The sequence below is a fragment of the Pecten maximus genome, chromosome 6, assembly GCF_902652985.1.
Source record: "Pecten maximus chromosome 6, xPecMax1.1, whole genome shotgun sequence".
NCBI lineage: Eukaryota > Metazoa > Mollusca > Bivalvia > Pectinida > Pectinidae > Pecten > Pecten maximus.
Genome location: NC_047020.1, coordinates 26,359,060 through 26,384,404, shown reverse-complemented (window position 1 = coordinate 26,384,404; position 25,345 = coordinate 26,359,060). Strand labels below are relative to the sequence as shown.

Genomic DNA, 25,345 nt, shown 5'->3' with positions numbered 1-25,345 from the left:
ATACTATTTATAGCACGAAATTAATTCTCGGAATTTCGTCTGCACCTTGACGTCGATACTGGTATCAGCGTTGACCCCACGGGACGAGTTTTTACAAGTGTGTCATCTCAGTCTTCAAGAATACAACATGATATCGTCCTAAAATTAAAATCAAAAGAGGCCGCACGGTAAGTTTATTTTAGATATATATTAGGGTACATTTTCTGACGTTTTATAAACAGTTAGTCGATGTTTGCAATATGTGGAGTGTGTCGAACTGATACTAAGAATCGAAAGTAACTTATATTCAATCAGATATCATCACCACTGCATTTTCATCTTTTTAGCATACCCATATAATGGATGAAAGATATAATACATGTATGTATCAACAAGGAACAACTTTGAAATTTAGGTTACTTCCTTGTTTATAGACCTTATCGGGGATGATGTTTATAATCAAATAACATAAACAATATATGTTAATATACTAATTTGAAAATGTATAGCTATATTTTAATGGAATCAATGACATTTTGAAGTATATATGATTAGCATCTATCAAGTTTTATATTCTACTTTCGCTTTAGGCAGTCGCAATGCTAACCGATTTTGAAAGTAACAAGGGGGGTAACTAAACAAATGCATTCATTTCGATATCGATCGAATCTACCAGACGCACTATTCATAGCAATAATAAGACAATATTTACTTGATATTTAAATATGATACTTGTAATGAATTGAAACACTAATATCACCATATGTCAAAATGGCCGATTAAGCTTTTATTCAATATTCATTGACTTAGTATTCGTTCACTCCAGGTTATTGTTGACTAGACTCCATTGTTACCTTTCAGGTAGATGATTGGACAGGCTGTCCCCTGACGTACCGACAGGAGAAATGAATAAGTACAAGTTATCGTTCCTCATAGTCTAATAAACATATAACGTAACTTATGTCTAAATACTAATATTTCACATTAAAATAAATCCTTAGCTTAATACTTTCAATAGAAATGGCACACTATATTCCTTAAAGAGTAAAACCTACCAATTTCATAACATGTTTAAGGTAGAAGAATTATAATAAAATGCAACACAAATATTTAGATATATCAGTATTTGCCTCTGCAATCAAAACCAGTTGAACGCAACCCTGTTGCTATTAAATAATTGGAATTAACGTTACCGGTAACTTTGTTACATTTTATAAGGCTGATATTGTTTAATTTACCTATATATTTAATTTAAAACTTTTTTCTTCTATATTTCATAGGTTTAAGATTACAATTTATGCAGATTGATATACATAGTACCCCCTATCTTCTTACACAAGTGAATCATGAACATATGTCAAAACAAGAAAATGGAAAGAGATTTTAATTTCAAATAGGTTTCAGAAAAAAAAAATGTGCAGGGGATTTTGTCATTTTTTGCCAAGCATCGTGATATATTGCAATTTTATTTATTTATTTATTTATTTTTTGAAGCGGTTATCTTTGTTACATAGAACATAGAAAAGATAAGTTTACTTATCCTTCACAGCTGTATTAAGATGTGGTAGAGATTTCAAATATATATACTTCAGTTTAGTAAATATGTAGTGTTAACTGGCTATGTTTACATATCTAAAACATGTGCCTTATTTTTTCAGAATTGGGGTTTTTTCTGTACACTGCTAACTAAGTAGTAGTTTTGATAATATTCTGTATAATAAGAATAATCTGGATTTTATTTAGGATAATCATTATCATGCCAAATAATCGGCAAAATATGTTGATATAGGATATATATATATTGTACTTCCTGAACATAATATTGGACTTCCTGATTGTAACAATGTCTTTCCTGATTTTAACGAGTATCACGAATATAGGGAAATATAATCGGAAACTGTGTTAAACGGAATGATGTGATTAAAATATGTTTTCTGCATTTAATTCTAGAAATGAAAATTATGTTGACAACATCAGGCCATCCACACAGACATCACCAGGTCTCGGGATGTGCGAACAGGTTGAAGACACTTCACACGTAGCACGCGGTGTGGCGGGGCCACATCCTGCTGTATATATCAACTTCCCTCCCCCCTATATGAAGTAAGGGGGACAACTTATCAATATCATATTCGATATTGACTCATAACAAAACACAACGTTGTTATGTTTGCGAGTTCAAAATGTCGCTGTGAAAACCTTTATATATTTTTCCTTAAAACCAAATCGAGGTTTCCGCATTAGTGCCACGCTCTTTGTTAATATGTATGTTTGTATATGTCGGCTACATGACATCAGTCTGTATATATTGCGAGTATTTTTTATAGTCGACCGTAAAGGTTTTTACACAACCAAGCAGAACTGATAATGAGCCATACGGCATTTAAAAACGAAAACATTTCAATTTGATGATTTAGATTTAGGATGGCCGAAATGAGTTATTTTTAAAATATAGTTTAGTATTAATCTCTCTTTGACAATTGAGTGTTGCTTTTTTTGCAGGTACTGTCGGGATAGAGGAAAACCAAGGTCGTTATCAGAGTTAAAATCGGTCTTCGTCATGGGACACGACGATTATAATTCTGTGGATATCCCTGGGTAATATACTTTTATTTCTTAAATCAAGACAATATAAGGTGAAAAACAGTTTTTTATAGCGAATTTGCTGATAGTTCAAAATTTTAGTTCTAAGAAATCCTGACCATTCATTAACAAGGGTTCGAGTATTGCAGATTACAATTGCCTAAGATCATCTTGTATGCCACACATGCACAAAGTATTTGTTATGTGTATTTCCTACTTTTGATATTCTAAAGCAATTGACCTATGATATGCATATTCCAGGATTATGAAATACCTATGTGGATATCTCATTGGACTTGAGACAGTTAGACAGCAGTTGGCATATAAAGATGTTTCAAGGTAACAAATAATGCACTTGTGTCAGAAACCTTCATGCTATGCTGTAGTTATGCACATACAAAGAGTAGTACTTCCCATTTAGATTTCATAGATACAATACATATTTAAACAAATAAATCGGCATCACAATTATTTATAATTAAATTGATAATCATACAATTCTTCTCAAACAAGTTTTTAAGATAAAACTTAATAACTTACAATGTGATTTTCTAATTAGTTTTATTACCGGATATTATTTGTTAAAGCGTTATCATGTCCCGGAGAAATTTATATTAGCATAAGCTAATAGCTATATAGCTAATGTTCGTAAATTATTGCAGCAAACCCTTCACTTTTTTCACACACAGTTACGACTCCATGGATACGGGGGTATCTAAGACAGGTCATAGGAAGATATCGACCGACTATGTAAGTGATGCGGAATTGATATGGTTTGGATTAACCTATGACGGATATCAAGAGAGGTTAAAACAAGCGACAGATATTGGAGCTGCACTCGGCTGGCAAGAGTACGACTTTTTATGATAATTTAAACTTTCTATCTATCAGAACATATGTGCTGTCATACATATAAAATAACACTGAGGTAGTTCAATTCATTTAATTGAAACTATATTTAGTGTTACTCATAATGAAAGCAACAAACATTAAAAAAAATAACAATCTTTGATGTACAATGTTCCTCTCTCAGCAAAATGTAGTCATTGATTCATGAATTAACAGAAATGGTCAGTTGATAAAATCACTTAAAGGTTTTCTGAAATGAAGAAGTTAATCTTTATATATATATATATATACATGTATGGAGCAAAGAAGTAATTCAAACAGTGTGGACAATGAGGCTTGTTAAATTTTCGAGGCAATCCGCCCCTTTATCAAAACACAAAAAATACAAATACAATCACATAATATATATAAGAAGTACTGGAAATACAATAAAATACAATAAGAATAATGTTTTAGTAACTAGAGAAACAACAATGAACCCTTCGGCAAACGTGGGCCGAAGGCGGATACTAGCGTGACTGTATCATGTACAACACTAGAACGCTATGCGACCAACGGCAGATATATTTTGAATTACCCCGCAGGTGAAAGTATATCGAAGAGTTCAAAGACGATTCGTCCCTAAATACTTACAGAATAGGTAAGTAAAAGATATAGTTGTATTAGTGATATACTTTCACGTGCGGGGGAATTCAAAATATCTCTGCCGTTGGTCGCATAGCGTTATAGTGTTGTACATGATACAGTCACGCTAGTATCCGCCTTCGGCCCACGTTTGCCGAAGGGTTCATTGTTGTTTCACGTAAGAAGTTAACAAAAGAACGGAATTAAATGCAAAATTTATCATTATAGCTATACATTTTGTTCGTGCAGTTACATATCCGATACACTATTTTTTTGCAGTTTTCATCGACAATGATATTTAAGTGTGTTTGTTGAAACTGTAGCTTCGATTCTTTGTCTACGGTATAGGCAAAAGTAATTAGGTGTTCATGTAACAGCGCGGTCTCATTCTTTCCTAATCCTTGATAATAACTTTCGATACTTCGTATATATTTCGAGATTTTTTTAACATTATTTTGTTTTACAAACGTTCACTGTAGCCATGGGAGATTAAGATTGCTGTTGAAAATACATTGTAAAAATTATATCTAGCTGAGTGATACTGTAACATATGTCAGTGGTGTATAGATGTCTTAATACATAGCACACTTATAATCAAAATAAAATTTGTCTGCTGAAAATCTATGTTACAGGACTTATAAACAGCTTGTTGAACAATGTTTTGAAGAGGAGAAAATGTTTGCTGAAATCATAAAACAACTGCGAGATCACCCCGACAGAGATAGTGGACATATCTGTGAAGCCAAATGTAAAAAGTAAGCATAATAATAAAACGATATATTATATCTAAGACATAAATAAAGCCACAATATTTATCTTTCAATTCGGAATTTCTAAAAATAGTCTAGCATAAGTAAACGTTAATCGTGTTATCATAAACAACAAGCTGTGTCATACGGGCATTTTCCTTATATGTATAACAGAGGGTTCATATAATCTTAAACATTTTTTATGGTGATTTTGATTAGGGTTATAATAAATAATTATCTAAGTGACCATTAAACAGATCTTACATTATAATAAAAAAAATGAGCTTTTAATACAGCCAATACATGTAATGATTTCGAATGTTTGCTTCAATCCAGTTGAAGTTCAAATAATACCTTTTTCTCACATTGAAAGACGTTGTGTTTGACTTTGTCAAAGGATGGGACCATTTGATACATAAAATGTAATTACCCATTGTATGATAGGAGTTGGAAAGTAATTATTAACTGCTTATTTAACGGGTATCAGCAACACAGCATTGTAGAAGAAAGAGATATGGTAATCTAGAAGTCCGAGATTTCCCCTCAGTTTTTCCACTCTTTTTCAAACTTTTCCCTACAGGCTTCTCCTTTACTATTGACAATAAATTTGTGTGACTCATAACATTGTTTAAAGAGGCTTACCCGCAGACGGACCGGTAAACGGCACATCTCCGATCACTAAATAAACTTCAGTACACGTTTCTATGTGACAAAATTAGAGGCTTTCCGACTTTATTTCTTGAAAACAATTACAGACTATGTATTTAAAAGACGTTTTAAAACTCAACCTGAGAGGGAAATGTATGGAATATAACGGCAAATCTTCTTTGTAAATCGCCGCTACCTTTGAAGTTATCACTGTGCGGCACTGTGCACGTGCTTGTTTCTTTGATGTGTCAATCAAATTAGACTTATTGCGGGTTGCGATTAAATAAATAATATTTAAAAATGAGGTTTTAATATCACTTTTCAGCGTTTTATAAGGAAAATAAAATGAAAAACTCAACAATTCCAACAATCTGTCATGGGTAAAAAATCTGTTTCTATTAGCCAATTTTTCTGATCTCTGCGGGCAAGCCTCTTTAAGAGCACTAATAAGACCATTGATGTTTAGAGACTTGTGAAAACATCGCATTTTATAAATATATTGTTTGATAACAAGGAGAATTTCATTGTCAACTATACAGTTATTAAAATTTTGAGATAGTAATCCAAAAAAAGGACTGCTTATTGAAATTAAATGGGATAAAAAGAGCATCTAATAAAATTCTAAGACTTTCTAATAAGTTCTGAACTTCACAATATTCCCACAAGATATGTATGTAACACACTTCTTTCTTTAGAAACAAAAGATAATCAAATTAAAAATGATTGCTAAATCTGTAGTCACAGTATACGTAACTTTCTTAGCTTACATGTCATAATAAAGTTTATAAGCACATAATAAAGAAATCCGTTAGATGCTGATTAATAGCCTGATCAATTATTAAAACTGTATCATTGTGCTTGGAGAGTTTACTGGGTTTTTTTTTTATATTTCAGGGATATCACACATATGATGCAAAAATGGAAGATTTTGACTGCGATCGAAACACAATTATCAAATAATATTGAAAGAATGAAAAGGTACAGGAAAATCATATCTTAAAATGGTTCATTCAATGCTTGATTTTATATAATAGAAATTGTTTAAGATTGCGAGGAACTGTAGGAATCGTTTTGCTGATTGATAAGACAGGAACGAGTGGTGGTCCTAAGAACGAAAATTATCAAAGGGAGTGGAGCTTGTGTATGTTGTCATACTACAAAGAAAATCAAAATAGGTTGTTTGGCAATAGTCCAGACGTGGTTTTCTATATTATGATTGTTTACTGGTAATAAAAAGTCACGTGAAGGTAATATATAGTCGCATGCAAACGTGATAACTCCAAAGGCGATGGCCGAATTTGTACTTTTTCTCCTGTCGCACGGCAGGTTTTATTTTGATAGATATTTTGTTGAGTGAAAAGATTTTGTTGGTTATTTGTTGTTTTAACTAGTTTTCATTTAATCTCGGTTCTTCAGTATGACTAATTTATAATTTAGATTCTAGGCAGGTAATATTGTCTTACTTTACCTGTCATAATACCTTGGTGACATTTTCTAACCTCTATTTTGCTTAGATCGTTTGATACTCGTTTCGTTTGCAGTGACCCATGTTTGTCGGGGTATTCAGATATTGAACGACATTTTGGAAGTGCTGGCTATCTTGAAAGTCTGAAACTGAAGCGTGATATTGCCATACCAGACAGATGGACACATGATGGTGAAACAACTTCAAAGTGGACTAGAAGGTAACCAAACATAAAATATAATATGTACAATATTGTATATACATGGAGAGAGAGAGAGAGAGAGAGAGAGAGAGAGAGAGAGAGAGAGAGAGAGAGAGAGAGAGTATATGCTATGTAGAGTAAAGATATTTGAAATGTCAACTTTAATGTCAGATTAAATTGAGGTATCATGTTGAATCATGCTATTTCTTTCATGATATTGACGTGCTTTCTTACTCAGTTCCTAAATGATTGCTATCAATTTGATCAACCGCTTCGAAAGTTGTATTATTCTTACTATTCCAGACCATTAAAAAATATAAAATAAAGATAGTAGAGTATCTGTCGCGGGAAATAAGATACTAATTCATTTTATATTTTTATTCTAAAGAGAACAAATATGATTTTATAGATATATTTTATATCAAGGTGCAAGAAACATTAACAGATAATCAAAAAAGGTGCAGTGTATGCTATAAAATGTTCGCATATTTTCTGTTTAATGGGTTACCTTACTTTCAGATTAATTGCTGAAGTTGTTATCAGCTGCGAGGATCTAACTGAAACGATAAAGAATCATATTTCGAAAATGGAGGCAGTGAGAAAAGAGTAAGCTATTTCATTTTGTTCTTGCATACCTGTCTTGATCTATTTTATTTTCTTTAAAAAAGGAAACTGTGTAATAGGATTTAATGATATGTGTAGGAAGCATCACTTTCTACCTATAGGTTTCCTCTCCGTCCGGTGTGTGCGTGTGTGTACGTTGTACATAACCCCAGCGTTTGTCTGCACTCATGGGAGTTAATTCCTTGAAATTCACACAGTAATTACAATGTAAGGACCATATCTCGAATAAGTTTCAGTACAAATGTAAAAGTGTAATACACATAGCAGTTTACATACTGCGATAAGTATGTACCACTATATATATCTATGTATACTACTTATATAGAAATCTATAGAATTACAAGAATTTCAAAAAGATATCAGAAGGTAATAAATCAGTTACAAAAATATCACACACATATCAAGATAAAATAACAAAATTATTATGAAAATAAAGTATATTAAGTGAACTAAATACTTACTTACTGAAATTCTATTCTTAATATCCAACAACTTCAATGGGCATATCCTCACTAACCTCTGCACACTCATGTTTCCGAAACTGTAAAACAGTAAGAAATTGATATTTTCCATCATGGGAACAAATTCATTTACGTATCTTTATCATTCATATGTCATTACAAGGATTTGACTGCTCTTACATTTGCATATGCTTGCGTTTGTTTAGCAAATTTGAATTAAAACAAATCTTGTTTTTTCTCTTTTTGTAGAAAGTATATCACACTATGCAACAGACGTAGTGCACTTGATGTAATTGTTGGAAAACTAAATAAAATCAAGGTCAACGTCAGCAGGTAGGAAATCATACTCAGTATATCCCGATGAATGAACTAGTCATTACATGGAAATACTGTTTTGCATTATCTCGAATGACCAATACAATAACCAGAGGGCAGTTTTCGAGTCGTAAAATGTCTTACTGTATTTGATATACATGTAAATATGTTAGAACGTTCTCGCAATACCTATTGGTGATCCGTACACATATCTATAGGTCTTCATTATAATATGTCTTCCATTTTAGTGGACACCAAGAAGCTGATACTTTCTGTACTGAAGAGGAAATCTGGTACAGTGAATCAAGCTGGTCATACGTTGATGTATATATCGATGTTACTGAAAGAAACCGGTCAACACAGGCGGCATCAAGTAAATGGGAAGCCACAGCGAAGGAAAACCGGGCAAGGTATCTGATAGGTGTTTGTGTTAATTCATTTCACGCTGGTATATATGGCAGATTTGTGTTAGATATTTAAAATATTGGTATTATTTGAATGTTTAGCATTTGTAGAAATTCCATTTTTATTTTACAGTTTATCTAAAAAAGTGTTTGAAGGCTGTCGCAATCTTCATCAACAATATGGCGAATTGGTTAAAGGTTTAAGGACTGAAAGAGAATCAAAACAACGGTATGTTTTAAACATGTCCTATAGTGATTTTGTAAAGGATCTGAGAAATGTATGTAGCAATTTTGAAGTGAAACTTTCTCATAATTCTGCTTGAATTATGTTTTTTATAATCAAACCTCGTTTCATAATTGACACAGAACATTTACACACCGACATCCCCGTATATCGATATTTAACGTGTTTTTCTTTCTTAGTGTGTTCTATACTCGCTAATTAGACAAAGGATATTCCAAAGCAATCGGGGTACCAACCATTGTATTATCTTTATTGATTCTGAGAGAAACTGATATGTATCCTGAACTCTTAAAAGAGAAACCTACGCATGAACTTGATGGGTATAACCACACAACACAGGATACCTATGAAGATATATATTTGTATTACATCAAGAAATAGTTTCAATAAACACATATCACCTGTTTAGTTCGACTTAATCTCTCTTAACTTCTTTTTCAGTGGTATCAAAACTCATGTTTCGGAGTTAGAGGAACGGATTGCTGAAATACAAAGGTAAGTTGAGAAACATACATATTGTGCTCTCTTTGTAAAAACAGCATGCTTATTGCAAAGTGATAATGACTGGGTATCCTTATTTTTAACATTTTTATATTCCTAAATGTATGTACGAAAGTTTATGCCAAATCACTAGATTATAAGCATATGAACTAAGGCCTAAGGCAATGCCATCCCGAAAAAGAATTCAATATGTGGTGTGAGGCAGAAATATCGCTATAAAATGTGTTATAATGTTCCTGGTAATATTTGTGACGTAGTAATGCCGTCCAATAGATTGTGACGTACTTACAGTAAAATCACTTAAGGCAACCGTGTTAGATTAACATAATCATTTGGGCAACTAAGGAATCGTAAAATAATGCAATATCTTTCATTTTAGGGAAGGGGTGACGACTATTTTTTTTTTATTTTTTTTATTTTTAATTTTTCAAAATTTTTACATGTATAAAATACACATCTTTGTTTTTTCTTTCTTTTCCCACACACTCTTAATATTCTATTGGTTTTTTCCAAATTATACTTTTTGATACAAGATAATCAATGAATATCAATAAAAGATATCCAATCATTCTTACACTAATTTTTAATTACTATTTAGAAATCGCCATTTCATATATATTTTTCTTTGTATAGTTACAATATATGCACATGGTAGGCTTATTCTTAAAAATACTTGAAAATAATCAGTCAAAATTCCAAATCTAAATTTTATGATTGTTGAGTATGTTTTAAGCTCGTTAGAACACAAGCACAGTGAGAGAAAAGAAAGATAGAACAAGAAATGTAAGGAAATAGAAAAAGAAGAAAGTTCACATTTAGAAAGAGAAAGCAAGAGAGAGGGAAAGGGAAGGGTCAGACTTAAACACTAAAAACATGATCATTTAAACCACTGTAAACACATAATTTCATATTACCACAATGTATGAGATAAAGGTCTATATAAGATCAAAATTATTTATATTACGACAAGTATACCTAGTCTAATTATAGGTTAAGAAAGGTCGAGTTCTACCAAATTTTGCCATTTATTCCACTCAAAAGTAAATTTATTAAAAACTTTCTCTCCTTTGCCTACAGCAATAAACTTCTGCACATTATAGTAATCTTTAACATGGTTAATTAGTGATGAGACTATTAGAGACTTGTGCAAACACCTGGCTTTATATATATAATGCTTAATGAAAAGAATTATCTCGTTGTCAATTCTATTATAGTTTCCATTGTGCTGTAAAGCACCAAAAAGAATCATGTCTTTATTTAATGAAAATGGAATAGAAACTGCTAATAAAAGGTTTTCAAAATTTGCTAAAAAATTCTGGACTTCATTACACTCCCAAAAAATATGTGAAATTGTCTCCCTTTCCAAATTACAAAAAACACAAAATGGATTATTTGTAAGTCCAATTTTATATAAATATGAATTAGTAGCTAGAATATGATGATTTATCCTAAACTGCAGCCATTGTAATTTTGTGTTTTCTGTAACTCTGAATGCAATTAGATAAATTTTTTCCCAAGTCTTCTGATTGTAGTCAAAAGTATTTCCCCACTTGTTTTGTGCAGTTATAGATGCACTATTTGTATTAAGCATATTATAAAAATCTTGAGAACCTTTGACTTTCTTCAACACAATGTCAAGACATAAAGGAATGAAGGGATACATACTAGCATCTCCTGACCATGTGAACTTTTTTCAGATAATTCTTGATACTAGCTATTAGACCATAATAATCAAGGTAATTGGTAATTGTGCCATGTAAAGTGGTGAATTCATTGAAAGTTAAAAAAGTACAATCATTTTTGTTTTTCAGTAAGTCATTGATTACCATAACTCCTTTATTAAACCATCTCTGATAAAAAACAACTTCATTGCCAACTGTAATATTTGAATTATACCACAAAGGAATTTTACTCAAAGATTCACCTTTATGTCTTAGTACATGTAAATCTCCCTTGCACCTTAATTTGTACCAAGAATGAAACACATCCTTCCAAAATATATTTTTACAAGAACTTATGATATGATTTAAATATTCATTACCTGTGTTAGCTAAAATATGTACATTAACATAAGAATTCAAAATGTTTAACCACTTTCCTTCACCTCTGAAAATTCTTCGAATCCAGCTTATCTTGAGTGACTCGATAAATGAATTTAGATTTATCATTTTAAGTCCACCTTCTATATAATTACGAACAATAACATCTCGCTTAATCTTATCAGTTTTCCCATTCCATAAAAAAATTTAAAAAAGAGAATTAAGTTGTTTAATAAAGGTTTCACTGGGATTGGGTAATGCAATAAAAAGATGATTCATTTGGGATACTAACAGAGATTTAATTATACTTATTCTGCCAATAGGTGTTAACAACCGTTTGCTCCAAGTCTTAAGAAGAGTTTTGATCTTAACTAGCTTTTTATCGAAGTTCATCTTGGGCATTTTGTGGAGATCTACATGAAAATCAATTCCTAAAAGTGAGAAATTGCTTACCCCCCATCTAAGATTTCTATCTGGTAAGAGAATGTCACTACTGAACTTTTTGCTGCCAATCCAGACCACCTCAGTTTTACTAGAATTTACTTTCAGCCCTGATATTTTAGCATATATATCTAATTCTATGAGTGATTCTTTTAAGGATTTTTCAGAGCCATCTAAGATTAAAGAAGTGTCGTCGGCGTACTGCGAGTTCAGAATAGGACAGCCGTCAACATTTATACCACTAATATTTTTATTATTTCTGAGGCGTATTGCTAACACTTCAGCACATAAGATGAAGATATACGGGGCGATTGGGTCACCTTGGCGGCAACCGCGGTTAATACTGAAAAAAGGAGACAAATTACCCCCCTGGTTTATGGCAGAACTACAATTACAATGTAAAACTTTAATCCAATTTCGTATATCATTTCCAAATCTAAAATATCTGAGAACTTCATCTATAAATTTCCATGCGACCGAATCAAAGGCTTTTTCAAAATCAATCATAAGTAGCATTCCAGGGATGTTATTTTCTTCTGTATACTGCATAATGTCATAAACCAGGCGAGTATTTTCTCCTACATAGCGACCGGATAAAAAACCTGTCTGGTCTGAACTAATAATCTTTTGTAAATTCAATTTCAATCTATCAGCTATTGAACCAGATGCAATTTTGTATACAATATTTAAAAGAGAAATAGGACGCCAATTTTTAATAAAATACTTTGATTTGTTAGCTTTTGGTATGCAGGTAATAATTCCTTGACGCTGAGTGACTGACAACTGACCATTTACATAACCATAATTTATAGCCCTTACTACAAAAATTCCAATTTGTTTCCAAAAACATTTAAAAAATTCTGAAGTGAAACCGTCTGAGCCTGGGCTCTTATTTTTTTTCATGTTTTTTAGAGTTCTGGATGCTTCTGCAAGAGTTAACTGACCTTCTGAACTGGCTGCATCTTCAGCACTTAATTTTGGTACATTAAAATCATCTAAAAATTCATCTAAATAAACATCTTCAACATCAGTATCAAGTGCATATAACTCTGCATAAAAATTTTTAACCTCTTTTAAAATATTTTCCTGATTTGTAATTGTTTCCCCGCTTTCCAGCTGTAGCTTTGGAATAATTTTAGACACAAAATGTCGGTTTTCTAAATTAAAAAAGTAATTAGTAGGCTTTTCTCCTTGGTCAATCCATAAGGCCTTAGCTCGAATTATACTACCTTTTAACCTATAAGACCTTAACTTTTCTAATTCCTTTTTTTTCTCCTCTAATAATATTAAATTAGGATTACTTTCATTTTCTAAAGAATGTATTTCAGCTTGTAAGTTTTTTTCTCTTTCACCCTTTTGTTTCTTTTTGAAGGAGGAGTATGAAATGGTCCTACCTCTAATCTCCATTAAAAGAACTTCTAAAAATAGCTGGTCATCTATTACAAAGTGTAACTCTGAGTCAGGTATATTGTCTAAGTTTTTAAAGTTATATATAGGAAGGCAATATTGTAGCTTTACAGTTTTGATAAGGTCTTTAATTATATTGAGATATTCTAAATCATGTAGTAATGAACTGTTAAATTTCCAAAGACCTTTACCTCTTTTAAACTCATTGAATCTAAGTATAATTTTTGGAAACGAGTGGTCTGATCTGTAACCTGGATCTATACCTGATTCACTTACACTTGGCATTAAATTACCAGAAACTAGAAAAAAGTCAAGCCTAGCTTGCTTTAAGGGGTTACTTCTACGCCATGTAAACCTAGAAATATCAGCATGTTGTTCCCTATAAATATCTGCAAGATCTAAATTCTCCATCATTTCTAATAATCTAGCCCTTGCCTTTGGATTGTTTACATTTTTATAATTTTTATCACAATCTAACTTGGGATCTAACACTAAATTAAAATCACCACATATAATATAGCTGTCATTATTGAACTCGTAAATAGTTTGTTCTATTTTTTCATAAAAAGAAGGATTATCAGTATTAGGGCCATACATTGTAATTAAAGTCATCCTTTTTCCTGCAATTTCTATATCCAAGGCAAGGAAATTCCCTGTTAAGTCATTCTTTTCCTTTATCAATTTAAATTCAAAATTATTATTGATGAGAACTGTAACCCCTCTAGCGTTAGATTTAAAAGAGTTGAAAAAACACTGGTAGCCCCATTCATTTTGTATAATAATTTCCTGTTCTTTTGTAAAATGGGTGTCTTGAAGACAGTAAATGTGATAATTTTTCTCCTTTAAATACATAAATAAATCCTTTCGCTTACCCCTGTCTTGTAGACCTTGACAGTTGCCAGACAATATTTTAATCCCTTCCATTACAATTTAAGAAATTAGAATAATGAGTACCTGTACAGTAAGAGTGAAGCCACTGAATACATTGGAACTTAATAGTTGTTAAAATATTTGTAAATGAATTCAAGATAAGATTAATTCTACAAGTAGGAATTAATAAATGGTAACACCTACATGTATACTGTAGTAGAGGTTCTGATTTAATAGAACACTGAATATGTCTGACCCTAAAGAAAGGCAAAGAAAGGGAAAGATTAGAAAAGGAGGACAGACAGAAGACGGTAGACAACAAAACATATAAAGACAAAAGTACATGAATAAACAAGGTCATTAAACATACACACTTCTACTTTCCTATCCCAACAAAGAAACGGGAAAAGCAGCATTCAGCATCAGCTATAGTAGTCACACATGTGTGTAGTATACAGTACAGGTACATATATGGCAGAGTTTCCGCGCTGTACAAAACTATACTGGACATTGCATCTCGTATGTGATGCATGAATGAATTATATGTATTCCACAAGTATTTATTTACCAAGTAGTTGCTTCTAGCTTTGGAAACACCGAGTACATGTATGTCTACTCACAGGCGTCTGAAGTTCTGACAGCAAACTGAGACACAACGCCATACAAAAAATAAGAGTATCTACTATAAAGAAAGTCTTATACTTTAGATGGTATTATATCTCAGTTTACTGTCAAAACCTCAGACGCCTGTGGTCTACTGCGGTTACTTATTCAAGTTACAATGTATTTGACAAACCGTGTACATAAATACTAGTACTAAATTTATCAGTCTGTCGCAATACGTCGGAAAAAGCTTAAAGAGACGGGAATAGACGTGAATGAAAGATAGAGAGTTTAGCTACATTTCTGCCGAAATCGGTGACATAAGACTCTTACCGTTGTTTTCCAAAGCCGTTACAACGTGTTTGACATTTTCCGGAAGTTTACTTCTGTTGTGTAATTGTATAAGACGACACCGGAAAGATATTCCGGATGGATACTAATTTAAAAAACAAAACCTTTTTCTTTTATTTTTTGAAAATCAGAAAAGAAATACGCAACAGACGATAACTAAATTCGTTTCAGCTGGAAATCGCTGACATAGAATATTTACAGTTGTTTTCTCAAAACTGTCACAAAATATTTACGATATCGTATAAAAATATATTGTTCACCGGAAGTTGACTCACAAAATAGATGAAAAGTTCCGGATAAATATTTTTTTTTTTGGAAAATGGTAATCAAAAGCAATATCGGTAATAAAAGTATAATTCAACCATTTGTATAGTTTAGTCACATGCTCTTAAGTATATTCTAAATATGAATATTTCACCCTTATTTCCTTCTGAAATTACATGCACTGTACAGTGTACATGTATAGTATACCTGACGACTATTTTTGTCCTTTTTTATCGGCTCTTGTTGGTAGCATGTTATTGTTGAGGAGTCGACTTAAGTTTGGATATGTTAACAAAAAACTTGCTAAGTTATTTGGATCTAACAAAGATTTATATGTTCCTATATGACCGCAAATTGGATGAGAATTAGGATCGTTTTACTTCGTGTTGTTGTTTTTGCAATGATCCTGTTATATCAGTACTTCTCATTGCTGACGTTTCTGTATCGTGATTGTTTAATTGTTAACGGAGCGTAATTGATTTGTTGTCGTGGCTCTGTAATTATCTAGAGCTGAAAAATAACCCCTTCTATCCCTTCTTTGATGGAAAAGACATGATTATATACTTCGTATGGTGATCCTGGTTTTGCTAGGAAGGATATCCTTCTTTCTCTTATTCTCAACAGGAAAACTAACAATTTACATATGTGATATTTCCTTACCTCAATTCAGGATAGAGACAAGCTTCACATTTTCTTAATGTGTTCTAAACAATTTCGTGACGTCACGGCAACTATTGTTTTTATTTGCATATAAAGTGCTTGTTGTACTATAATGATATTTCACTCTCAGTCAAAATAGCGTCTGAAAGATTTGTTTAAGTACTTCTGCGAGTATCGTTCATAAGGTGTACAAAACAACTACGTTATGGACATACTACAACATAAACAAACTTGAATCGCCTGTCTTTTTAAAATGATCACCCACAAAATATTTAGATCATCAAAACACGTTTGTGTCACAGATATTCCATACACAATGGAATATCCACGGTTGTAATATCTCGATATGAACAAAACAAAAAGAACATATATCATTTCCATTTTTTTTTTGTTATTTATTAATGGTGAATATTACAATTCGTAGCAAACTGATTGAGCTAACAAGCCAGTTTGAAGGGAAAGAGAAGCGTTGGTTTGAAAAAGATATCAAAACACAACTGTAAGTATATCTGTCTCTCAAATTAGTAATTTATTATGATAGCATATCTGCCTTCAATATTTTATCGCCTCATGTTGGTTTTTCTCAGTGAACTATCAGATACGTTTTATATTAACTGAAGTATGAAGATTTATACATATTTAAAAGAAAGATATAAACTTTTGCTAATTTTGCAGAACAAATGCAGAATTGACGGAGAAATTAGACCGAGCAAACGGATATATAGAACAACTTGTGACACAAGAAGATTTACGTTGGCGACAGAACATTGAAACAATGAACTTGGAACATCAAAGGCAGATTCAACAACTTAAAGCACAATTAGCGGATACAAGAAACGGCATGAGGGATTTAAAAATTGAGAAAGAAAATCTGTTGACGAGGTATCTTCTTCAATCATGCTGGATCATAAATAGTAAAACCTAGTGGGAGATTCTTATTTTATATGTCAATGTTGAATGACTGTTGGTAATGTAACATCATTTATATATATATTTGAATAAAATTTAATCAATGACCAAACAATTTAGAATTTTAGCATACAGGGTTGAAAAATTAACATCAAACAATTATATATTTATCTGCACTTTTTCGAGAACAGGCTGAGCAAAATAGCCGGAAGTAAACTTGTTCACGGCAATCCGGCAATCACAGATCTCAGCGACGCAAACCGACCAACAAAAGTATCGGAGAAGTATTCCGAGCTGTATGACAACGAATGGACGGACGCTTTAGAGGAACTAACTGATACCATCGGCATGGAGCAAGAACTATTCTGCACGAAAACCCTTCTCGCTATTTTAATAGTAAGTTTACTGAAATGTTTTATCTGAACTGTGACATGGTACACATACGTCTTGATGTGCATCATATGGGTTAAGTAAAATCACCACGTGTAGAGTGTGGGGCATTTTTTCCTGTACATAGTTAAACTTTGATTCCTACATTCACGGCGACGTCAGTTAATGATGTGGAAATTTGCAGAATTTTAGGTGTGACCTCGATATTTTCGTTATAGGCGATATAAAACACATGTTGCTTTTTAATTCATTAGTTTGTAAAATAATTCACGAACTTCATGCGGTTTGGGGAATAAAAAACACAAATTATGCAAATAGTCACTATGGCACGTAATTTCAAAATACCCATTTTTACTTTTATATTTAAGAAAGCTTTTGGATACTTGTTCTTCGGGCTACATGTATATAACTTTTGTGACGTATGAATTATCTGATGCAATTGATACAATGCAGAAGATATCTTGACCTTTATTTGTACATATCAATGAACATAAAAAACACTGGTCGCCTTCTCGACAATTGCAACGATCAATTTGTCAAGACTTTTTCTTTAAGTACAGTATATTTCAAACATTTACCAGGGACGTATATATATATATGTACGTCCCTGTATTTACTAATCCTCTTTATTTTGATATTTACTCGTGTATATTCAGATTTGTCTCTCGCATCAATGTGATCGTCTTATACAGCACGAGGAGAGCGAGACAAAGGAAACTTGTCACATGGTACACTGTAACTATATGTGATGAGCACGGCTGTTTTGTACGTGTTTTACTATGGCAGTGATATCCCTATTACATGTCTAATCTTAACCCTTTGCTGGGTCATTTTAATGGAATTAATCTTGACCTAAGATAATGCATTTACTCGTCAAAAAGGTAATTGTGTCATTCGATTTATTCCACTGTTTAGTTGCATATTTCCTTTTGACGCATACACATCGTTTACAACGTCTCATTAGTCAGATTATGTAAAATAGCCAAATTTTCTCTGGAAGGGAAAAAAATTCGAATATAATTCAAAATGTTTAACAGTCTTCATGTCCTGATGATGGTATTAACGCAAAGTTGACAACGTTTGATACATAAGAATAAAAAACATATCAGTTGTATCCTGCTTATAATGGCGATTGATAAGGGCACAGTCATTTTAGGATAATGTTGCAGTGTAACTTTAATTTGATATTATCAATAACATTCCTTCAACGATGTTGACAGTTGCAAATGAAAGGTTAACTACTAATAAATAGAATTCAATAATAGAATCAAAATTAAAACACCTACGGTATCATAATGCTCTTCTATCTGGTAAGATGATTATGTTTTGTCATTTTAAGGTACAAAAAATATGTATGTCATTTGATTGCAACTGCCTGTATGACGAATATGTCCAAAATTATAGGAAACTACCAGGTCAAATGCATGATATATAAACAATTACTTAAACATTAAAAGCAATGCAAAATTTGTTTTGATTATCAATACCTTCTACATACACTCCATCACACAACCACACACAGCTCTCATCACGAGTATCAGTTCTATCCTGCAAAATGGAGGAAAACACGACCAAGTATCGAGGATACGCTTAGAAATGGACCTTTGCTTATTTCCTTTCGGATATAAATCATGTAGAGTTGTGAACATCAAATACATAATAAATTAGGACCTCCTTCTATCAAATAATGTATAATAATTGTGCAGGAAGCGTTCACCTTTTGCTGTGAAACTGAGGCTGGGTACGTAAAGACGATCACACGGTCTATAACATCCCTGCCTGGACCTGATCCAGATCAGAAACAGGTACATACAGAGTTCTGCGTGTATTGGTGATACGAAAAAAATGTATGTATATATTGCCAATTCACTAAAACAATTATACTCCATCGCTATAATTCCATTCATATACATTCATATTTTTCATGACAGCGTCGAATTACGTATTCTACTTTCTATCTGTTTTCATATTATATTTATTTTTGTTCTTACTAGGTTATGATATAGTCTTAATACATGTAGTAGCCGTGCATTTCGTCTAGGTAATATAGTTAATGTTGATAATGTATGTACATGAATGTAGTCAATGTTTCTTAAGCTATGTCTTCAGAAATCTTACATATTTTAAAACATCATGTCCTAAGGTAAGTTTTACCTTACATTAATAGAATGACACTACAGACGCGACAACTCTGCCACAAGAACAACAGCAACAGTTCGATGAACTTAGAAAGGCGTGTATTCCTATGCTGATACCAGCTGTCGAGTCCGTAAGTCTGATATTTTTGATATCGTAATGGCTTGTGTATGGTAACAAGAAGAAAGACTAAAGTTGCATTTTGTTTCGAAATACCTCGCCCGCAACCATTATTATTCATCATCCCTATCAGACCATTGCATCTGGACGTGGCATTTAGTTCAACTTTCTGAAGCAGTATTTAAAGTATTTACAGTATAACAGAAACACTTATCGTCATTTAGACACTTTCAAATTTTATGGTCATATCTGATACAAATAGATCTTAGTCTGGAAAAATCAACGTTCCCTAATATCGCTGAAGTTTTCTTACATTATTTAATAACGTGGTCATTACGAATAACTGCTGTTGGCATTACAATATATAGAGGATATCTAACATATCTGCTGCGCACTCGTGAAAAATATCAAAATATTAGCCCCACTCGTGAAATATATTTTGTATTACTGAAGACACTGTTAGATATTCTGTTTATTACATTTTTTATCAACGAAAAACCTACCCCGTATGCTAACTAGGCCTACAGCGATAATTTGTAAACAAAAAAGTAGTTTCCCCTGTCCAGGTGCTGACATAAATGTCGGGCTTTCTGATTGGTCAATTATTTTGGTATTTTCTAATCATTAATTTGATTGGCCAAATCAGCAAAAGTGATATTTTTCACTAGTGAAAAATATCACTTTTATAGAATGAATAATTTTTGATATTTCACTGGTAAAAATGTAATAAATATCGATGTTTGTGTAGTGGTGCATTGAAGGCGACAGATATGATCCCGTACACATGCATTCCTGATTAGTATACGGTCATTTTGTAATTCCTACCTTATTTTGATTGGTACATGTAGTCTTAGATACGTACGACATGTATGTTTAGATGTAAACATATATGTATTGCTCGGAATGTCTTGATTTTTGACAAGTAACAGTTCAAACTCACGAATTAAATCCAAGAAACTGCAATCTAAATAGCCGATACAGATATGCATTTTGTTACTTCGTTTCAAATGAACCATTTAGATGTGTATATGGATATGAGAATGCACTGATATGTTTTTGTAAGATGTTCAACTCCATTTCTGTTTAGCAGAAAAGAGGGGCGGCAAATATATGTTAAACAGTTTTATCAGTTTGGTATTATTGTTGTAGAAATTTCTCGATTTCATGGAGAACCATTTTGAAAAACTTTTCAAACAAGTTGGTGGTCAGAACGAAAGCGACAGCAAATTTCCTGACTGCAGAGATGATCTTCCTACTCAGGAACAAATACCAGTGTGTGCTGTTCGAGAACACCAGAGTGCTGTCCCTGATAATGAGAACCAACAATCTGTGTCAGACGAGGGCAAATCTACCCAAAGACCCGACCAAGTAGGGACTCACTCGCCAACTGCTGAACAACCGATATCACCGAACAGCTCTGGTCAGGACCAAGCCGAAAGCGTTCCAAACAGAAATCACAGACACTTTAGTCATGGTTCCGCTAAGATGTTGACCGGTAAGAACGATCTACCGGAGCATGCGAACGAGGAGCCGAACACAACTAGAACCACAGCTCATGTCCCATTTTCCTCGCTCAAGAAAACATATAAATTCGCGAGAATCTGTGCCAATCTGTGTTGGTTTATGAGAGTACAAAATCCTCCCATGGTCATTGACATCACTCTCAAAGAAGGCGATGAAATCAACTTTGATTTTTACAAAAATTACACTCAAAAGGGGAAACGTGTTGGTTATTTCGTGTGGCCAGCATTGTTTCTACACAAAGATGGTCCATTGTTATGCAAAGGTATTGTTCAGCCATTATCTACAAAGAAAGATTAAAATCTTATGATTACGAAGAACAGAGAATCCATGTGTACATACAAATGTGGACGTTAAGTTTGTAACCCAAAATATATCTCTGAGCAAATATGTCTAACAATGCATCAAATACGAAAAGATACCATGTAAATATATATGAATAACACCCATAAACTTGTAAGGAATGGTAAAAAAGATGTTTGTAAGGGAAAGAAGTTCATTGCTTTGACGGGATCTGACATGTATTTTGAAATAGCTTTTGTATGATCAATAAAATAGAGTTGGAAAAAATATATATATATATAATAGGGGGTTCTTATCATCTTCCCCGTACTCGAATATCTTAACTGGTAGTATCAGCAATGTTATTGATGACTTGAATGAACAATATGAAAGAATAAAGTGAATATCATAAACATATATGATACACATGTATGCGAATTTATTTTTATGGGAAGCTGATTATATAATAATTAGTGATGACTAATAAGATCATGTAACTGAGACCTCGAAATAGTATTTTAATAATCAATAAAGTTAAATAGATAAGGATGTAAAGAAATACATCAATAAATAGATAAACATGGAATAAAATATCATCTTCCCGGTACAGGAGTATCTTAAATCGAAATATCATTTATGTCATTATTCACCTCAAACGAAAATGATAGCAAATGTCACCAACTACAATGACATGTCTTATATTGTTTGTTACAATGAAAAACATGACAGCCTATAATGGAGTGTTTTACTACATTATGTCACCATCTACATGTGCATGGGTGTGTTTGTTTAATTCGTGACTTTCTATATTTGAGAATTTATTTTTTTTTTTTTGTTTTGTTATATACAGGTATAAATGTCACTGTCTTCATGATAGTGTTTATAAATATATTTGTTACATAATGCGTTTGATTTTCCTTAGTTATACGCATAAGCTATATTTTGAACTATTGCACGGCTAAAACTATTGAACACCTATGACGCTTTGGAATTTGGTCACGTGCGAACTATTGAACACCTGTGACGTTTCAGAATTTCGTCAGTGATTCTAACTGTGTTTAGTTATTATGTAATAAAACAAGTATATCATGGTTGTCTTCGTAATAGTCCAAAATATTGGACCCTCGGTACTGGTAATGGCCTTCGGCTTCGTGCAATAGAGCATCGGTCGATTACTGGTACCTCTCTTCAATCATCATGGACTATTGCACAGACACCCATGATAGATTTGTGTAATATATTATATATAGCTAAATTTTGATTCCTTTATTCTATACAAAGCCACCGCCTGCGGTAGATCGGTTTGCACAATATATGAGTGTGATTTTCAGAACATCATTTTAGATTATACAATGTATATTAGATTCATTGTTTATTAAAATAATGATAATAATGGTAATGTTGTGTTTTCTGTGCCACCACTTGAATTACATTTACCCGTCGAGGTACATGCAATTTTGACTAGAAGTGGACACTATTTCACATATTGACCGGAGCCCTATATAGCTACAGGACAACGTATTTCCATGTCAATCCAAACAATATAACTGTATTTGTCTTGTATCAGAAGCAACATTGACATGTGTTTCATATCATTGTTTTTCGTGTTACTGCAGATGTCCAATTTTTGTTTTTTTGTTTCGCTTTTTGTTTCTTTTTTGTAACCCTACATTTGGAAGTGAACGAATTGCCATGCAAGAATACGCGTGTCGAGACAATAACATATTACACTTTTGTTTTGTAATAAGTACTGTCATAATATACATGTATGTAAAGGTCCAACATTATGAACATTCTTATTTTTGAATTATTGCAGAAAAAAAACAGTCTTACCTTACTATTCATAATTTGAAAAAAATACATTGTATGTAACCTCCAAATTCTTTAAGAATTTGGAGGTTACATACAATGTATTTTTTTTTTATCGATTTTTTATCGATTTTTATCGAGATTCCCATTTTTTTTTCATAAGTAAAATTATAATGAAAATACAAAAATGTATGAATAGAAAGACAAAATCAAAAGAAATGTCTTGGCTGTGGTAAATCAAAATTGTTTGTATTGCATAAGTGAACAAACTAGCCATATTTTGTACGTCAGATTGCTTTAAAATATCTATAATCTGCCATATATCATTGTTTGTATGAATTTAACATTTCTTGTATCCATATTGAGTTTTACTATACTTTTTACTTTTTCCAGATACATAATTTACTTTAAACGGAAAATAATCAGATTACCCGTATAAAGCATACAGATTACCTGTATAAAGCATATTAATTATCTTTTTAATTAATATGTTTACGTCAATGACCAAGATAAATACACAATTTTAAAGATACATGCATTTTCAGACCAGAATGACTAGTCTGTGAGCTTTTTTACGAAGATAAAAGAAGAGTCGAAAATGTACATTACGATACCGGTATATTGTAATGCTTGGGCGTTTATAATGTATGTGTTACACCAGAACAGGTGATCAGAAATTAAATACAATTATACGACACGGTTTTTCTAGATACATTTTTAAAACAACAAGTCATTTTTGTCTGAGTATACAGTCAATTATTTACATTTAAATGTATTTAGGTAAGCTTATGAACTTATTGCCATACATGTACTTGTAATATGTTTTATTTTATAATATTTGTTACCAAGTTTCCAGTAAAAAAATAAATTATGTAATGAACTGCTGAAAATTTAAATAAATATATTTATCACACGTAACACTAACAGTGGTTTTGTTTTCTTTTGTATATAGACATCAATTCTAATTATTTATAAGATTGTAGAAATATTGTACAATAACAGTCAGTGATTAATACATTTGTGTAAAAAGTAATACATGTCCGTCACATGTATGGGAAGGACACATGTATTGCCGTCTGTATGTCATAGTTATCTCCCTTCCAACGTACACCATTCAAGTCACATTTCATACTTATAAGTGTATCCTACTAATTTCTTAATGTTCAGTTTTTATCATGAGACGAACAATCTCAAGAAACTTATACTGATGACATGTAATTCACGGGCGCACATCTACCTTTTCACACGATATATACCGCAATGTGAGACATTTTACGTTCAGCTTTGATCACGCATGCGTTGAATGATGTACATGTAGCTTAACGTACTTAAAAACAACATATTTCTCCATATATGTAGTCAAACGTAACTAAACGTAAATAAACGTACTTACAAAAATATACTGCTATTTTTGGCGTTGTTTAAATTCAAAGTATGTTCTGTAGATTCGAAAGTCCGGTTTTATCTTTTAAAGATGAAAACATGTTTGCGGCATGGACAGAAATTCAGAACGTACAACGAACCGTACAATGTTATTTACCCCAGTATATTGTAGTTGTGACCGCTGTATCTTTAATGTATGTTAACCGAGGTTGACTTAACATTTAGCCCTCGATTTGTCGTACTATAACGTAGTTTTACTTCGGTAGATTGTACAATTAACCCCGTAAACTTGTCGTCCGTCCTTTAACAACGTTTAACAGAGGTTAACTTTATAATTAACCTCTCAATTTGACGTACATTAACGTAGGTAGCAGAGTTTAAGTTAAACTTTAACTTTACAATCAACCTCTTGATGTTCATGACTCCACTTCTGACATAAAATCACCGTTCAGATATATTTTACCTATAAACCCATGGCTTCTTATGAAGCAACTACGGTAATCACACCTTGC

General features: G+C 32.3%; 1 protein-coding gene across 3 annotated transcripts; it reads left to right on the top strand.

The window, feature by feature from the left end:
• LOC117329388 lies at positions 1-23,499 on the top strand. 3 transcript variants are annotated; one of them, XM_033887317.1, is made up of 20 exons: positions 1-167; positions 841-892; positions 1,930-2,082; positions 2,482-2,577; positions 2,824-2,901; positions 3,252-3,413; positions 4,668-4,790; positions 6,327-6,410; positions 6,974-7,117; positions 7,619-7,705; positions 8,434-8,517; positions 8,748-8,909; positions 9,037-9,132; positions 9,589-9,642; positions 16,708-16,782; positions 16,959-17,165; positions 17,384-17,588; positions 19,289-19,387; positions 19,750-19,851; positions 20,988-23,499. In XM_033887317.1, the coding sequence occupies exons 2-20, from the start codon at positions 885-887 to the stop codon at positions 21,657-21,659; spliced, it is 2,691 nt and encodes an 896-aa protein (XP_033743208.1). In that variant the 5' UTR covers positions 1-167; positions 841-884; the 3' UTR covers positions 21,660-23,499. The 3 variants fall into 3 exon arrangements, with proteins under 3 accessions (XP_033743208.1, XP_033743209.1, XP_033743207.1); XM_033887316.1 differs by lacking the exons at positions 1-167; positions 841-892 and having other exon boundaries at positions 1,680-2,082; XM_033887318.1 differs by lacking the exons at positions 1-167; positions 841-892; positions 19,289-19,387 and having other exon boundaries at positions 1,678-2,082.
• The last annotated feature ends 1,846 nt before the right edge of the window (positions 23,500-25,345 follow it).

Bases quoted from the DNA above. Each gene is read 5' to 3' on its own strand.
- LOC117329388 (XM_033887316.1), top strand. From the start codon at position 1,907: ATGTTTTCTGCATTTAATTCTAGAAATGAAAATTATGTTGACAACATC. The intron at 8,910-9,036 runs GTATCTGATAGG...TTTATTTTACAG, and splicing joins GCGAAGGAAAACCGGGCAAG to TTTATCTAAAAAAGTGTTTG. The intron at 19,852-20,987 runs GTAAGTCTGATA...TTATTGTTGTAG, and splicing joins TGATACCAGCTGTCGAGTCC to AAATTTCTCGATTTCATGGA.